Here is a 19,366-nt window from a genome sequence, read left to right on the forward strand (position 1 = left end):
AATGCGCATGTACAAATATATGGCATAATAAACTATTATGTCCAAAAAATAACTTTAAAACTTACCAGCATGTAAGTCTATGATATAACAACACAATTTAACAATCATAACTTTTGCCATTTTTCATAAAATACTTTCATATTTGTTTAATTCTCATTTACATGAAAAGCTTTCCCAATAACACAAGAGTCATACTCTTATCATTTAACAAACCACAGCCATTGAAATCAACCAAGTACTGGTAGTAAATACAGATTCAATAATGTTAGGTAGATTAATCATTTAACAAACCACAGCCATTGAAATCAACCAAGTACTCGTAGTAAATACAGAATCAATAATGTTAGGTAGATTAAATGAATTTTCTCAGAATTTATTTATACATGTATTACCATGAAACATTATGCTACTAAACAAGAGTCTTGATCGAATACGGACCCGGGTGAGCCAATCGACTTATATTGTTTCAGAAAGATTGATAGACAGACAATACCGATATTTCATAACCCTCAGCCTTTCTGAAGAATTTTTTTAAGTAGCACATCTATATTACTGGTAAAAACAGAAAACATGAACTTGTTTCATTACAGTTACCAGCATCATTTAAACAGCTTCGACAATATTAATATAAAATTGTAGCATTATCAGGTGCTTACGATAATAATTTTTACATACTATATTTTATCAAAACTTTCAACATAAAATGACTGACAGCATCATAATTCCCATAAAGCATATACTTGTGTTTTCCTTTGAATACAACTTGGCTGGTCACATAAGAAATGTGGCAGTTGACATGACTTTCTGGCTTTCCACTCTACTTGTTGTGATATGTCATTCTGCCATTTCGATCTGAACAAGTTCATTTATTTTCCATCCGTCACAAAATTAAAAGATGAAACCTGTGAGAGTAAGTGCTGAACATACCAGGAGGTATGTAGAGACTAGCACATCTTAAACAGTATATATCTCTGAGCTTCTTAGGTTTGACTGTGGTAAATATGGTAACCACTGCTGCAACAGGCTGTAATTCTGATTGGCCAGTTTTCTTTCGTCCATGGGTGTCTGAAAAAAGAAAGACACATTACTGAAAATGTCAGTTTTTCATTATATTTTTGATACAGATGAAAAAAATGAACAAGCACTGCCTGACGTAGGGTGTTAAAACACATCTGATTTGAATCCAGAGAGGAAATAATGGTCCTGAGACTATTGATAAAATAATAATCGACTATACATATTATAGGTGAAGTATAACCTCTTTATATACAATTACTATTGGATCGGATTTGATACAGATAATTCTTTCCATTGGAAAAATAGTACCTAATTATTAATGACAATTAGCTGATGGCCCAAAACACGTGCATTGGGCAAGAGTTTTTCTGAGAAAACCAATATCTCTTTAGCGAAGTATGAAACAAAATTTGGTCACCATGGTCACGGACGCACACACATTTTTCTTTTGTCACAAAACTCCACTTTAAAAGCTTTTGATGGTAAATTTAAATTTTAGGGTTTAGCATGAAACTGTTGTATCTTCTTCACATTTCTATATGAGATGCAATAGTTTCACACTTATTGAAATTAGATATACTGGTAAATTAAGTGAAGTGCAGAAAACTGAGTTTGCATTTGGGTTTTACTAATTTGTTACAGCCTGATAACATCAACGTCTTTTAGTTATAAGGGCCACATTCTGTGAATATTGGGCTTAATGCACGTGCAGTCGGCACAGGATATTCATGGACACAACTTTTGGCCAAGACAGGATTTTCATGTAGAAGAGACATCCTTAAACAAAAAATTCCGCAAAAGTGGAAAGTGTAGTCCATTATAAACCTGTGCAGACTGCACAGGCTAATCTGGGGCGAGACTTTAAGCAGCACATGCATTAAGACCAGTTTTCCCAGAACTAGTCTTATAATAAATGGGCCTCATGGATTGTGGTCACAGCTGTGCCACAGTGATCCATTTTCCAATTGCAAGGGACTTACCTCAGTTGTTTTATATATATTTATTTGGGGCTGTTATTCGGCCCCTTGTAAAATGTAACAAAATATAGATTTTTCCAAAAAGACTGAATAAAATTAACAATTGAAGGATTCCAAAACAAATAAAAAATGTTTTGCAATATTAAGTTCATTTTCCTAATCAGCTCTCCAAGTTGAACCATAGCAAATATAACATTGAACACACTTTTATCCTCAATATTAAAGCAATTGTTAGTAAAAACAACCACAACACCAATTTCTCCATTTTACTTAAAACAACACAGTTTTTTAGAATCAAAAGGGCCCCAGCCCCAATCCAAAAGTGGTGAAACAAGCAAATTCGTTGAATTTATATCCCCCGCCAATATCAAAATTGTTACAGAGGGATGGACTGACAGACAACGCCAATTCTATATCCCTCCACCTTTTAGTGCTGGGGGGGGGGGGATTAATTAATGTAAATGTACAAGAAACTAAGAATGGTTAGTTTAGTTTAAACATATTTATTTAAGCTCGATTGCATCGAAAGCCTAAGGCTTATATAAACGCTCTTGAGTCTGTTTCCTGGGCCTAGAACCAGTACTTGGTGTCTTTGGGGGAGATCTAAAGAACGCTCCCTCGGTGGGGATCGAACCCGTGACCTCCCGGTCGTTAGGCGGGCACCATATCCACTACACCATGGCGACCTCAAGAATGGTTGGTGAACATGGGCCCAACATGTGTGTATTATTAGTATTTGGGAAAAATCAAAAACTTACAACATAACATTTTAGGCATATATTTTATTAATGAAATGCATTTATGTACAAACAAGTTTCATTAAAATGCACAAAAGAAGTTCCACAATATGCTTCTGGACACAAAAGTTTTCTGGATGGACGGACAACGCCAAAACAATATCCTCCTTGAGATAAAAGGATTGATGGACAACGCCAAAACAATATCCTCCTCCAGATAAAATTATGACAGAAGGAAGGACATACAAGTCAGCGACAATATGCTCTCCCTTGTTGGAGCACAAAATCTCTAACATATAATTTCTAAGTACAAAGGTGTATACATAATTCTGGAAAAAATGCTGGTCAGTTAAGGGGTTTAGCGTAGGACCTTACATGAAGCATTTGTGTAACCTTGACCCTTGCATATAGTATATTGTGAGACGTTGACCTTAACCTTAGACATGAACCTTAACCCTAGACATGAATCTTACATACGACACACAGCAAGGAAGAAGATGGAAAAGAATTATAGAAGGTCAAAACAGAATCCACTGAGCATAGTAAAATAATGGCTAAGCAGTAAATATTTCTACAAATGTGTGACCTTTGATGTGTGACCTTGACTTGGGTCACAAACGCATAGGTCTTGCACTGCCTGATATTTGAGGACAATTACATCAGGCCATTTTGTGAATCAATTTAGTATGGCAGAATCCTTACCAAATAAGGCATATTTAATCAAAATGTGTGATTTTGATCTTTGTGTGTGACTTTGACCACGCGCCTAGCAACCTGGATCTTATATTTGACACTCAGCTAGATACTGGAGAACAATTGGACAGTTATTACAGAATCCCTTGATGCATAGTAAAGAAATGACTAAATAATGTGTGACCTTGACCTTAGCCCCTAGCATTATAAGTGTTGAATGTGAAGCACCTCCAGATGATTGGCAACAACTATGGCAAGTTTCATGGCTCTGGCTCATGTGTTAAATAAAGATGCAGCCCTAAGCTTATATTATAAAGCATTTTTTTCAAGATACAAAGGGTCATAACTCCATTATTAACAAATAGTGTACAATGCCCATTTGGGGTGCATCATCCTCTTATCCATATACATACTCATACCAAATTTCAATGAAATCAACCAAAGCACTTCCAAGATATAGCTCCAGACACAAAAGTGCCAGATGGACTGAAGGACGGACGGAAAGACGGATGGACAGACAACGCCAATACAATATCCCTCCGCCTATGGCGGGGGATAACAAACTATTACTGGGACTTACCTGTTGAGATGTATTGCCTGTGTTGCAGTTGGGTAACATTTTTCTCTGGGACTGAACTTGTGAGGATAAGGTCCCTGTGAACAGATAGAAAGATCTTAACAAATCCCAGAAATATATTCAATGCATTCGGAAATGGCATCAGTTACATGGACCAAATATGAAACCAAGGGGTGTTGTGGTTTAACCAAATGTTTTTTCGAAGGTTTTACCTATATCAGTCAATGATCACAAGGGCCAGGTGCATTAATCAAACAAACTCTGTAGATGACCTCTAGATTATGCTCCATACCAAATATGGAACACTTGGGCTTTGAAGTTGCAGACAAAGATTTGTTGTCCCTAAATATGTTTATGTAAAACTGGGAAATCCTAGGGCTAAGCCAGTTGACCCCAGAGACATAATTTGGTAATATTTTGAGAGGACTCACTTTACACTGTTGCACACCAAACATTAAACCTCTTGGCTATTGGTTTCAAAAACGAAGAAAACAAGATGTGTTTGTGAAACACAATGTCCCCCTATATGACGTTTGACCTTGAAGGATGACCTTGACCTTTCACCACTGAAAATGTGCAGCTCCATGAGATACACATGCATGCCAAATATCAAGTTGCTATCTTAAATATTGCAAAAGTATTCATAAAATAAGTGATTTGGGCCACATATATTTGACCTCTGACCTTGACCTTTTGCCACTCAAAATGTGCAGCTCCATGAGATACACATGCATGCCAAATATCAAGTTGCTATCTTCAATATTGCAAAAGTATTCATAAAATGAGCGATTTTGGCCACATATATTTGACCTCTGACCTTGAAGGATGACCTTGACCTTGAACTTTCACAACTCAAAATGTGCAGCTTCATGAGATACACATGCATGTCAAATATGAAGTTGCTATCTTCAATATAGCAAAAGTTATTGCAAAATGTTAAAGTTGGCGCAAACAAACCAACAGACAGACCAACAGACAGGGCAAAAACAATATGTCCCCCACTACTATAGTGGGGGACATAAAAATGAACACCCAAGAAACATTCCTGTGAGGTTTCATTTAATTCTTTCATGTGCTTCAGGAGAAAATGTCTCTTGACAAAAAGTTGACAAACAGAAATACATTGCAAAAGGATGGACAGCAGATACCATGGTATCCAAAATGCATCCACAGTTTCAGGCCTCTAGTAGCAAAAAAAACTGTCAAAAAACATCACTTCAATTATGTCAAAGATATCAAATCAAAATATGGAGGTTCCCAAGTTCACATGCTTTTTTAAATAACTGCAAAGTTTCAATCCCTCTTGCACAATACTTTTTTTAGCTAGGGCGGCCACACAAGGGAAAGAGATGGACGAAAGGATGGAAGGACAGACAAAATCACAGATGAGGGCAAATCTTTATACCCCCCCCCCCCTTACCTCATATAGTGGGGACATTAATATCCATACTCTACCAAAAATTATTTGGATGACTGTGAAACTGTTTGCATAACAACCTACCTTGTAGATGAGGTAGTCTTGGCCCCTGAGCAGGGAAGTTTGGAGTTCCATGGATAGACTGGCTGTACCCTGGGGGTAGGAGCTTTACCCAAAATTCCTGACCCAAGAGCTTGACACCTTTACCAAGGCATTGTCCTTGGATGTCCAGAAGGCCTGTAGTTGTTCAGCTGTGTAAAGATGTGTGATTGTATGGGGTCCTGTAGGAACCAGAAAATCTAGAAAATCCCGGAATTTTATCAGTTTTTAATAGACCTCTACACAAACAAGAGCTGTCAGAGGACAGCACGCTCGGCTATTGGAGTGCTTGACAGTATAACGTAATCCATCAGGGGGAAATTGTTCATATTCAATAAGGTCAAGGTAATATAGTCATATTCTAAGTGGAAGAGGACCATAAATGAAACATATTCAGGGGACAAAAATTCCACTCGTCCGCTCGTATTGACGAATGAAATCTTGAAAGGACGAGTGAATTTCCCTAAAGCTCTCGTCCTACAGGACGAGTGAAAAAAAGCTGATGTTAAAAATGAATTTTCTGACCAGTAAGACTATTTTTCATTTAATAAAATCATTTTCTAAAAGCATATCTATTCCGAAAGTAGAATGCGAATGAACCGGAAATTGTAATTGTAAATTTTATACAGCAGGTGCGTGTTGTTAAGCGAGACTTGTGTCCCGAGTAAATATTGGCTTTTTGGTGTAAGCTTTGCGCGTACATGTTGACAGGGAACCATGCGACTGCAGTCACTGTTAGTATTGACTTTTAAAGAATTATTTAAGCGCGAAGTACGGTTTTAAACCAGATTTAAACCAGTCTGAATTTCGTTTGAAAAATGTCTGCCATACGAGCGTTCTTAAAAGGGGGCGGGGGCGATGTTCAAACGTCCGAAATGGAAAGCACGCGAGCATTAGAAAAAAATATTTATTTTGTGTTCCTCATAAATAAAGTAACTTATTTCACTGCTTAGCAGTGATATACTTTAGGAAATTTTATAAGTCATATCAGCCCTTTGCAATCTTTATTTCACACATATTTGAAGGACGAGTGCGTGTGTTTGCAGGACGAGTGAAAATTTTAATGCACTCGTCCTGCAGGACGAGTGCAGTTTATGAATATTTTTGTCCCCTGATATTGATCCCTTATGTTTTAAAGAAGTTGTACTTTATAGACGATTCTGAGTTCAGGTATATTTTCTACAATCTCTTTAACATTTGTAAAGACATAAAACAAACTAATAAGATTTTATTTTAAGTTTGATAGCAATAGCTTGGGTGGGATGGTTGGACAATCCTTCCAAAATAAAGTAAATAAATATTTGTGGATTTTTTTACTATGTTTCAAAGAAAAAAAAAAATTTTGGGTGTGGGGGTAGAGAGAGGGGATATAATTTGGGTGTGTGGTCATTTATTAGATTTTTTTTATTTATTTTTTTTTTTTTGGGGGGGGGGGGGGGAGGGATTCTGGGGTGGGGCGTGGGGGATGGTTTTGGTGGAGTCATTGTGTTATGTCAGGTAAGTGTTATGTCAAAGTATGAATCAAATCTGATCCTTAATAAAGAAGTTATGGCAATTTAATTAAAATTTATTAATTTGACCTTGAGAGTCAAGGTCATTCAAAGGTCAATGTCAAATTCAACTTGCCAGGTACAGTACCCTCATGATAATTAGAAAGTATTTGAAGTTTGAAAGCAATAGCCTTGATACTTAAGAAGTAAAGTGGATCTAAACACAAAATTTAACAAAATATTCCAAGTTACGAAGACAAAAAAGCGCCATAATTCCATTAAAATGCCAACCAGAGTTATGTAACATGCCCTGTACAGTCCCCTTATGACAGTTTTCCAAGTCTGAAAGCAATAGCTATGATACTTAAGGAGTAAAATGGACCAAAACACAAAACTTAACCAAATGTTAAATTATCTAAGTATAAAAGGGGCCATAATTCTGTCAAAATGCCATTAAGAGTTACATAACTTTGCCTGCACAGTCCCCTTACGATAGTTAGTGAGTGTTGCAAGTATGTAAACAATAGCTTTGATACTTTAGGAAAAAAGTGAACCTAAACACAAAACTTCACCAAAGTTTCAATTTTCTACATATAAAAAGGGAACATAGTTCTTACAAAATGCTTGATATGGTTGTCTGCTCTTGATTATAGATTGTGGTCATGTTGGTCAAGATGTATGAAAAATATAAAAGCAATATTACAATGAACATAGAAATTATTTGATGTGGTACGCAAACTTTAACATAGATTTATCAATAGTATGCATATTCTAAGTGGAAAAAGAGCCATAATTCTTACAAAATGCCTGTTACAGTTGTCTGCTCCTGTTTACAGTTGTCTGCTCCTGTTTATAGATTGGGGTCATGTTGGTAAAGAAGTATACTCAATATGAAAGCAATATGTTAAGGGACATAACAAATATTTGAGGTGGTACGCAAACTTTAACATAAATTTATCAATAATATGCATATTCTAAGTGAAAAAAGGACCATAATTCTTACAAAATGCTTGATAAAGTTGTCCGCTCTTATTTATAGGTTGGGTTCATGTTGCTTAAGAAGTATGCAAAATATAAAAGCAGAATCATTGAGAGAATGGACATGAACATTATTTCATGACCATTCAATTAACAAGTTATATGGCTGACCATATCCCAAAGCAACGTTTTTTTTAATTCTTTGAAGAAAACAACATCTTCTAATCTGTATAAAAATACTATAAGCTAAAAGGTGTAATTGCTTTCTAGTCAAACAAGAATTTGTTACCATTGTGGCAAAAATATCACCCAATGGTGCAAGTCATAATATGTAGCATGATGTTATAGATTGTCTTAGTTTTGTAATTTTCAGTGAAGTTTGATACAAAATGTACATGCACAACCTCATATGAGAATGAAAATACCTGAAAGTTTGAATGCTGAACGTTGAATTTGAACACCCACAGGCCACAGACATTTAGAAAGACCAACAGACATCCATCCAAGGTGATTCCACTATACACCAATTAACAGGGGTATAATTAATAAATATCTACAGGGCATATTCTTACTCCAGCAGCATATTTGTATACTTAAAACTTGGACAGGTGGTTATTAAAAATTTTAATTTAAAGATATTCTTATTTAAAATAAATGCAGATAATTATTTCATAGAATGTTGACTGCATTTCAATAATTGTTTAATTTAAATAATTTAATAAGTATTTTGTTTAATTTATGCAAGGGGAATTTTGTTAATATACAAGTGAAAACACATAAAAAAACTTTTGGTTTAGAGGCTGAATTTTGGAACAAAAATGAATGAATATGCCCTAATCCTTAATGACTAAAACTGATATCAAATCAACTCTTATATATGTATTTATTTACTCAGTTTGACTAATTTAAAAACACAAAATTCCAAATTGGTAATAGGAACTTTTCTTCAGAAAGGTCAGAAAGTTGTTACGTAAACTTAACGTGCAACTCAACACTCTTTAAAAACCGGGCTAAATGCATAAGCTTAAAAAGTCCTTCAAGATTGGCCTGTGCAGTCTGCACAAACTCATCAGCCATGACACTTTCTGCTTTTAAGGAATTTTCATTTAAAAGCCTATTTAGAAAGTGTGGTCACTGATAAGAGCGACAGACTTAACACCTTTATCTGGGACAACACTTTAGGCACATGCATTAAGCCCTGTTTTCCCAGAGTGCAGCTGAAATACTTCCTGTTTTTGTTGCTGTTGCTGCTGCGATAGGGCCATAGCCAGAGATTGTGTGAGTCTTGACGCCAAAGTCACCGCCCTGAACAGGGAATGTAGGACAACACTGCTCCTCAGTCAGGTTCACATTATTGGAGAGCAACATATGGAGGTCAGTCACGTAAACAGGCGAGTCACTCAGCGCCTGCTCTATCTGTGGATCAGATTGTTTCACCTCGAGTGACTCGTCGGATGAAAGTTGAACTCACCAAGGCTCAGCTGTTGGAAGTGTTGCCATATTTATCTGTACATTAAAAAACAGGAATAACTTAAGCAATTTTAGACGTGACACTTAACCACTTTAAATATGACGCAATACAACATTTTGCTAACGAATACTTACAAATTTAGAATCAGTGCTATAAATATAAATTGTACTTATGTTCAACTTATAGAGCTGAATAAGGAAATGAACTCAATGTCACAACCTAAAACATTTAATTGGGAATTAAGTCAGTAATTATCGAAAAATATGGAAAAGACTTTTTGAGATTAGGAATGCTTTGACCAAATAAATAACACTGTAAGGTCTCACTTGAAGCTCAAGATGCAGAGATGACATTCTAGCCTCGCTGATATTGCTAAGGGCCCAGTTTGAGTTCTACCTAACATCGGGTTGAGAGCCAAAGGGCATACTGGACCACACAACAAAACTGCTGTCATTTTTCAACGCCTTCTCAAGCGCCAACTCAATGCCAGGCTGTTTAGGATTGGAGTGGGTAGTTACAAACCCTGATGGGTTCACCTTTAGCACCTTGTTTCAGCTGTTGGTCGAACTTCCCGCCTGAGGCATGGCCATGGATGCTATGAGTGTTCACAACAAAGTCGGTGCTGCCTTTCTTTGTTAGCAACTGCGTCAAAGGTGCGTTCTCTTTGGCCAGTTTGGACACCTGTGAGGACAAACCGGGACTGTCCGTAATGTTACGACTGTCCAGGAGTATCCCAGTGGTAAGCATACACTTCCGACTAAAACTCTACAAATATTCCTTGATTTTCTCTTGTTACTTTCCGTTGTATTGTTTGTCCCAAAAAGAATGGATCGAGTTATCCAACTTTGTATTTATCGTGATATTAGTTGTGAAGTCCAACATTGAGAACTGACTGTACATGTTGCCATAACTGCTGCAATAAGTCCTTGTGTCTGTAACGGTTGTCCCATCTCCAGCACTTGGGTCTAACAAACCAAACAGGCTCAAGTGCGGATCACTCGACACGAAAATTGTGGTTGTTGAGAACCATGTGTGAAAACTCTTTGTGCTCAAAATTTTCTATAGGAGGAATTTGTTCAACGATGATGACCCTTTGAAGCTGGATGTCAAATGGGAGAAGCTAGGGGTCAGGGGAGGGGTCGTGCTTGACTTGAGGCTTCTGCGGGCCCGACTGGTGCCGTTGCCGTACCAACTCTATATCAAAACCGGGGCTCTCCTGAAAACATGGGAAATATGATCTAGTAACAAGATGTGTTTGTGAAACACAATGTCCCCCTATATGATGTTTGACCTTGTAGGATGACCTTGACCTTGTGAAGGATGACCTTGACCTTTCACCACTCAAAATGTGCAGCTCCATGAGATACACATGCATGCCAAATATCAAGTTGCTATCTTCAATATTGCAAAAGTATTCATAAAATAAGCGATTTGGGCCACATATATTTGACCTCTGACCTTGAAGAATGACCTTGACCTTTCACCTCTCAAAATGTGCAGCTCCATGAGATGCACATGCATGCCAAATATCAAGTTGCTATCTTCAATATTGCAAAAGTATTTATAAAATAAGCGATTTGGGCCACATATATTTGACCTCTGACCTTGAAGGATGACCTTGACCTTTCACCACTCAAAATGTGCAGCTTCATGAGATACACATGCATGCCAAATATGAAGTTGCTATCTTCAATATAGCAAAAGTTATTGCAAAATGTTAAAGTTGGCGCAAACAGACCAACAGACAGACCAACAGACAGACAGGGCAAAAAAAATATGTCCCCCACTACTATAGTGGGGGACATAAAAACAGGTTTATATTCCAATCTATAACAAACTATGTCTCTCGATAAGAGTTGAAGTTTTTCAGAGGCAAAACTTCATTCTCATGAATTTTGAACTTGGCATTTCACTGCTTCCTTGTCCAAAATAACATGACAATTGATTCAATCAAACCATATCGTACTCAAACATCATTTAAATTGTTGGTCAATACTTTATTAATCTTTCAATTCATAATTAATATTTTTAACTTATTTTGTTAGTGTCCGCTACAATGCAATCCCCAGACATGGAAAGGCCGCCCCCCCCCCCCACATCACTGGACTGTAATACGGCCAGCCTTTCACCAGACAGTTGTCTTCTTTGCTGAGCAGTTGCTGTAACGTTGAGCGAACCAATATGGAATATGCAAACTGCACAGGCTTATCTGGGACAACACTTTACACACATGCATTAAGTCCTGTTTTCCCATGCAACCTTACATTGTTGCCATTGCATGCATGAAAACTAACTCTAAAGCTTTTATTACACTGTTCTGGGAATGAGGCCGGGGTTCTTCTTATTGAGAACAAATGCATTCCATGGAATCATATTTATAAGCTTTATTAAATATCTCACAACTTTATAACAAGGGACAAAATTGTCACAAAACCAGGTTTTCATTGTGAAAAAAAAATCTGATAAAGGGAGAAAACTCAAACTGAACTTTTGAAATGAACAAACAAAATTAACCCCCTTTGTAAGTTTGTTTTTAAAAAAAATCTATTTTTAGTCGTGGCAACCTTGACATTGGAGATATTGACGTGATTCTTTCGTGCGACACACCGTCCCATGATGGTGAACAAATGTGCCAAATGATTTTAAAATCTCACAATAAATGACATAGTTATGGCCAGGACAAGCTCATTTATGGCCATTTTTGACCTTTGAACTCAAAGTGTGACCTTGACCTTGGAGATATCAACGTAATTATTTCGTGCAACACACCGTCTAATGATGGTGAACAAATGTGCCAAATGATTTTAAAATCTGACAATAAATGACATAGTTATGGCCCGGACAAGCTTGTTCCGCCCGCCCGCCAGCCCGCCAGCCAGCCCGCCCGCATTTGCCAATCTAATAACCAGTTTTTTCTTCGGAAAACCTGGTTAAAAACTCAAGGAATTATGAGGATGACAGAAATTTTGGGGTGTTGTGAAACTGAGGTTCCTGTATGATAAGTTGGAAAGCATCGAGCTGAAGAAGAGTTTGAGTTTAAAACAAGTCCTGCTATAAACATGATATACACAATAAAAGACGCCATTTTATGTTTTGTTAAATCATATCATTCTTGTCAATTTCATCTTTAACATTCTTAATACACAGGCTACACTGTAAACCATTATTATTTGAGGGACATTATTTTGGTTGATTTTAAGGGTTGACTGATCCACAAATTTATCACACACAGAAAAATAACTGACACAAATTCATCATTAATTTTTCTGAACTGAGAAATCCACAAAGTTAACTTATATGTGTCCGTAAAAGTCTTTTTGACCACGAAATTTTGGATGAATATATATATATATATATAATATTATATGAGTTTACACTATACAAACAAGTAAAGAGGATATTTTATCTTAAGTAAATTCATACTTTTCTTTCCCAGCTCATCTTTTTGCATTCTGTATACATAGGGAATACATAAGCAGGTCTTTTCCTGGCGTATTTATGGGTAGCGTTTTTCTTTTTTTAACAAGGGCTGTTTGTAAAACATGCATGCCCCAAATATGGGCTGTCAGTTGTAGTGGCAGCCATGGTGTTAATACGTTTTTTGTCACTGTGACCTTGACCTTTGATCTATGAAGTTTGATGATCCTAGGTCTAGGAGTATTCTTGAGACATAATTCGGAAACAATTTTACTGTGTCGAGTCACCGTGACCTTGACCTTTGACCTAGTGACCTGAAAATCAGAAGGGGTCATCTGCGAGTCATGATCAATGTACCTATGAAGTTTCATGATCCTAGGAGTAAGCAGTCTTGAGTTATCATCCGGAAACCATTTTACTGTGTCCAAGTCACCGTGACCTTGACCTTTAACCTAGTGACCTGAAAGTCAATAGAGGTCATCTGTGAGTCATGATCAATGTACCTATGAAGTTTCATGATCCTAGGCATAAGCGTTCTTGAGTTATCATCCGGAAACCATTTTACTGTTTCGGGTCACCGTGACCTTGACCTTTGACCTTGTGACCTATAAATAAGTAGGGGTCATCTGCGAGTCACGATCTATGTACCTATGAAGTTTCCTGATCCTATGCGTAAGTGATCTTGAGTTATCATCCAGAAACCATTTTACTGTTTAGGGTCACTGTGACCTTGACCTTTGACCTAGTGACCTGAAAATCAATAGGGGTCATCTGCGAGTCATGATCAATGTACCTATGAAGTTTCATGATCCTAGCCATAAGCTTTCCTGAGTTATCATCAGGAAACCATTTTACTATTTCGGGTCACTGTGACCTTGACCTTTGACCTAGTGACCTGAAAATCAATAGGGGTCATCTGCCAGTCATGATCAATGTACCTATCAAGTTTCATGATCCTAGGCATAAGCGTTCTTGAGTTATCATTCGGAAACCATTTTACTATTTCGGGTCACCGTGACCTTGACCTTTGACCTAGTGACCTGAAAATCAATAGGGGTCATCTGCTAGTCATGATCAATCTACCTATGAAGTTTCATGATCCTAGGCATAAGCGTTCTTGAATTATTATCTGGAAACCATTTTACTATTTTGGGTCACAGTGACCTTGACCTTTGACCTAGTGACCTCAAAATCAATAGGGGTCATCTGTGAGTCATGATCAATGTACCTATGAAGTTTCATGATCCTAGGCCTAAGCATTCTTGAGTTATCGTCTGACAACCACCTGGTGGACGGACCGACCGACCGACCGACATGAGCAAAGCAATATACCCCCTCTTCTTCGAAGGGGGGCATAACTATTTAACAACATAAATTGTTTGTTGTAATTTCACTGTTTATCACCAGTTAAACAAACGATGTCCGTACAGCAGGTGACATTTATTTAACGTTATCAAATCCTGGCCTCCTTGACCGCTGTGCTCCATGCTACCACAGCTCCAAGGCCCTTTTCCATCATAATCTGTGTCAGTTTTACTGTAGGATTCTTCTTTATTAACTTATTTGTCGGACGAAAATTCAATCTTGAACAAAGCCATTCTTTAAATTACATTCTCTCGTCTGCTACGCCAAAATGTTTACATTGACGATACCGATTTTCGATAGAAGTCGTAAAAACATGATGTAAAGTTCTACGACACTGCAGAAAATCATTAACTCTTTCAATGCTGGAACTGAATTTTGAAGGTCTTTGCAAACAGTTTGGATCCAGTTCTGTGGCGTCTCATCTGTATCCAAACTGTTTGCTATTCTGATAGTATTCTTTGAAAAAAATTGAAGAAAATGCTAATTTTAGAAATTCAGCACACAACATTTTAGCAGACTACATATTTCCCAGCATGCAAAAGGTTAATATTCATGACAACTTTACCAATGGAAACAAGCTATTTCTGTGGGAAGCTCTCCTTCGCGTCTAAAAATAGCGATGAATCATGTGACTGCTCCGCGTTCATTTATATACGCTAGTTTTGTTCTGATGTAAATAATGGATACAATAGTTATTTTACACATTAAGAGAAAAAGGTTTTCGGTTAGTTATACCGGTAGTTATATGAATCAGTATAGATTTTGTATGTACGACCAGTCGGACAAGCTAGCCCACAGTTTTACTAGCCCGACCACCGATCTTACTAGACAATGTCTGTCGGACATGCCTTAGTGTCGAACCCTGTAAAGTTTCATGATCCTAGGCCTAATTATTCTTGAGATAACATCAGGAAACCATTTTACTGTTTCAAGTCACTGTGACCTTGACCTTTGACCTAGTGACCTGAAAATTTAAAGGAGTCATCTGCCAGTCATGATCAATGTACCTATGAAGTTTCATAATCTAATGCGTAAGCATGCTTGAGTGATCATCCGGAAATCATTTGACTATTTCGAGTCACTGTGACCTTGACCTTTGACCTAGTGACCTGAAAATCTATAGGGGTCATCTGCCAGTCATGATCAATATACCTATGAAGTTTCATGATCCTAGGCCTTATTATTCTTAAGTTAACATCAGGCAACAATTTTACTGTTTTCGAGTCACTGTGACCTTGACCTTTCACCTAGTGACCTGAAAATTTAAAGGAGTCATCTGCCAGTCATGATCAATGTACCTATGAAGTTTCATAATCTTATGCGTAAGCATGCTTGAGTGATCATCCGGAAACCATTTTACTATTTCGAGTCACTGTGACCTTGACCTTTGACCTAGTGACCTGAAAATCAATAGGGGGTCATCTGCCAGTCATGATCAATATACCTATGAAGTTTCATGATCCTAGACCTTACCGTTCTTTAGTTATCATCAGGACACTATCTGGTGGACGGACAGAAGGACCGACAGACTGACAGGCCAACATGTGCAAAACAATATACCCCCTCTTCTTCAAAAGGGGGGCATAATAAGTACCTTATGTTTAATATGTCTCAATTATATTTCAATAAGATCTAAAAAAAAAGTATATTACTAGCATAATATGATTTTATTCTTTTAATTTTAAATATTAGAAATAGTTATATTAAATTAGTTTTTCTGAAATCAATGGACTTTTCGCACGAAAAAATAAAAATCCCAAAATTGCATTTTTTCCCAAATTGGCCATGAAAAGGCCTGATAATTAAAACGTCTTTGTTACCTTCTGTGTATTCAGGTCATCCTTGTCCACCACATCCTCAGCATCCTTGTCCTGACTCAGCAGCGACTGTAGCAGCAAAATAGCTTGATGTTTTTCTTGTATGTATATTTAGGACTCACACAAATTAATATAAATGTAATGAAATTCAATAACAAATGTTCAACAGAATATGGCAAATTTATAAATCTCACATCAAGTGTTACCTTTCTGTAAACATTGCGTAAAATATCAATATATGCTCCTCCAAAGATTACTTAAACAATATTTTATTTAAAAAATATTCATCCATATACATTTCTTACATGGCATGGTGTTTATAGAAATGAAAGTCTAAAAATAGCCTCAGTTGCTATGTACATGTGCATCTATGTACAAATATGAAATTTTCAGTTAAAATGCTTTGTTTTTTCATGCACAGTTTACATGAACTAAATGTTAGGACCAAAATGACACAAATGTTAAGACAACATAACATAATATGCATTACATCTTATGTTCCAACAAAAACCCTCACATTGTGTAATTAGATAACAATATGTTCACATAAATCATTTGTATCTTTAACCCATTCCATACTAGCGCCGTAATAATATATATATATATTTATATATAGAATGTTTATAGTAAAATTACTTTCTTTTTTATCAACATTATAATTGTGAATGTTTATGCTACAAAATGAACATGATACATATCTACAAAATAAATATCTAACACTGATATTGAAACATGCATATAATACAGATGTTGCGAAAATAATTTGATGAAAAAGTCTGTGTTCTTGAGTTGAAGCTGATTCAATTGGGTGTACCTGAAAAATAGCAAATAGTCTGTGTTCTTGTCTTGACCATTGAGAAGGTGATTTGTTCAACCTTATGTGTCCTGGAATATATATAAAAACGTGTTAGGCAATATTTTCAGACATTTTCAAATTATTTATACAAAACTAATATTGAACCATTCTGTTTTCAGCTGCCTCAGATGGCCATGTACTGGTCAACCGATGTCCTGTACGGAAACTTTAGTGTTCGGCGAATTATGACCAGGGATCGCTTCATGAAGGTCTTACAGTACCTTCACTGTAATGACAGGACCAAAATGAAGCCAAAGGGACATAAGGACCACGACAAACTGTACTTGATTCGGCCTTTCCTGGATGCGGTTAGAAAACTATGCCTGACGCTATACAACCCCCACAGAAATGTTTCAATTGACGAGGCTATGGTCAAGTTCCGAGGTCGTCTTGGCTTCAGACAATACATGCCATTGAAACCAGCTCGCTACGGAGTGAAAGTGTGGGTACGGGCTGATCCAGTCAATGGTTATGTAAATGACTTTCAAGTCTACACTGGCAAGGACGCAAACACCGCGGAAGTAGGTTTGGCTACAAGAGTAGTGTTGGACTTGAGCCGTGATATCAAGGGGATGTTTTATATTGTGAATGTGGACAATTTCTTTACAAGTCCCGTGTTGTTTGAAGAACTCCTAAAGCAGGAAACGTACGCCCGTGGGACTGTGCCCACTAACAGGAAAGGCTACCCATCTTCACTGCTGGGAAAGAAAAAAGTGCAAGAGCAGGGGGACTATGTGTTCGCAACCAAAGGTGAACAACTGGCGTGTGTCTGGATGGACAAGAAGCCCATCTACACACTGTCCACTGCAGAAAATCCAAAGGACATAGGCGCCACTGTTTTGAGAAAAAAGCGCAACGGAGAAGTTCACCAAGTACCGGCCCCACGCATCATTCCAGAATATAACAACAACATGAATGGAGTTGATCATGCAGACCAGCTTAGGACGGAGTACCCAACGTTCCGAACATCAAGAAAGTGGTGGACATACATGTTCTTCTTCATACTGGATACGGCAATTACAAATGGATATGTCGTGATGAGGGAATCGCCATTCCACCAACAAAGAAGCCGAACTGGGAAGGCAAAAGACAGGACGGTATTGGACTTCCGCATGAACCTCTCAAAACAGCTGATAGGGGATTACTGCGAGAATGGTGCAGCGAAAATGGCGACGGTGAAAGCGGGGCACTTCCCTGGGCATTCGGAAAAAAGAGGCCGTTGCAGACAGTGCACGAAACAAAAAAGAAGACATGAATGCAATGTGATATGCCTTGAATGCAATGTACACATCTGTGTCCCGTGTTTCAAGGACTGGCATGTTGAGTTGGCTAACTCTTCTTAGAGTGAAGGTGATAGATGATTGTTCTGTGAACAAAGGGGAATGATAAAGTGATAAATATTTATTTTTAGTATTTATTCAGATTATTGTTTGTTATAAATTTAGAAATTTTTATAAAGTTCTAATGAATGAGCTAAGCAGTTTTGAACAGTTCTTTGGGTTTATTTGGTTTTCATAAAATTAATTACAAATGAAACTTTATTTTGCAAACTTTTTATTGAAGGTAAAAGAAAAGAAATTTTGTATTTGTTACAAAAACTGTTTCTGTTTGTGAAATATCTATTCTTGAAATAATTATTAAATTGGATAAACTATTTTGAAAAGAATGGAATGTTTTTGTTCTCATTTCATTTAGTTATGGAAGATTATGGCACTTTCACAGTTAGACATGTTTATTTTCTTTATTGGTAATTAAATAACAATAAAATGCCAAATATCTGTACCAAAATGTGTCAACCAAATAACAATAAAATGCACCCTATTGTGATCCCTCCTATTTCACACCACTGACAATAAACAGATAATCTGTCACTCAGGCATACAGAGCCAAACAGGGTATTGGCTATCTAGGTGCAGATAAGGCTATTACTGATAGGGGTTACCTAGAGATAAGGCTGTAGTATGGAATGGGTTAACTACACACACAATGTTGTATTGTAACATCACACACTACTGTGTTCGTATGCTAAACAACACATAGTCATTGAAATTCTAATCACTTATTACAACAACTAATACATACATGTACACACTATTCCACTCTGATCACCACGATGTTGTTGTTCCTGTACTGTCCCACAATGATGGATGATGTGGTGCTGCTGTAGCAGACTGACATTGGGTACAACACTCCATCCTCCTTAGTAGCAAGATTAGCCAGCTTACTCTCTCCCTCCCAGCCCACCTGTTGTACAGTGTCGGACCCCCATCCACAGACCAGCACCTGGCCTGCAGGGGTCACGTGTTGACCAAGTGGCCACACTAGTGCTGGGTCTGAGTATGTAGCCAGGAGTGTGCCATCCCTGGCCAGGGTGAGAAGCTTGTCCTGCCAGTGGCTGGTGATGTACAGCCTGTCTCCTGTGGGACTCACAGCACACCTGTCTACTGCAAAACAG

General features: G+C 37.3%; 2 protein-coding genes and 1 long non-coding RNA gene across 3 annotated transcripts in view; 1 reads left to right on the plus strand and 2 right to left on the minus strand.

The window, feature by feature from the left end:
* Positions 1-3,156: 3,156 nt before the first annotated feature.
* LOC127876507 (uncharacterized) lies at positions 3,157-7,834 on the minus strand. The gene is made up of 3 exons (XR_008047908.1): positions 7,625-7,834; positions 5,503-5,699; positions 3,157-4,078 (listed from the first exon to the last, which is right to left on the minus strand). It is a non-coding gene; the product is annotated as an uncharacterized LOC127876507 (long non-coding RNA).
* A 9,205-nt stretch (positions 7,835-17,039) lies between these two features.
* On the plus strand, positions 17,040-18,254 carry LOC127866927 (piggyBac transposable element-derived protein 4-like). The gene has a single exon (XM_052407823.1). It carries the CDS (start codon positions 17,040-17,042, stop codon positions 18,252-18,254), a length of 1,215 nt encoding a protein of 404 aa, XP_052263783.1.
* Positions 18,255-18,744: 490 nt separating this feature from the next.
* Positions 18,745-19,366, minus strand: part of LOC127866992 (uncharacterized) — a 35,983-nt gene continuing 35,361 nt past the window's right edge. The window contains exons 4-5 of the mRNA XM_052407937.1: positions 19,088-19,244; positions 18,745-18,757 (exon numbers count right to left, since the gene is read on the minus strand). Coding sequence (XP_052263897.1) covers positions 18,745-18,757; positions 19,088-19,244 — 170 coding nt within the window. The remainder of the gene's footprint in view (positions 18,758-19,087; positions 19,245-19,366) is intronic.

Source organism: Dreissena polymorpha, chromosome 1 (genome assembly GCF_020536995.1).
Source record: "Dreissena polymorpha isolate Duluth1 chromosome 1, UMN_Dpol_1.0, whole genome shotgun sequence".
NCBI lineage: Eukaryota > Metazoa > Mollusca > Bivalvia > Myida > Dreissenidae > Dreissena > Dreissena polymorpha.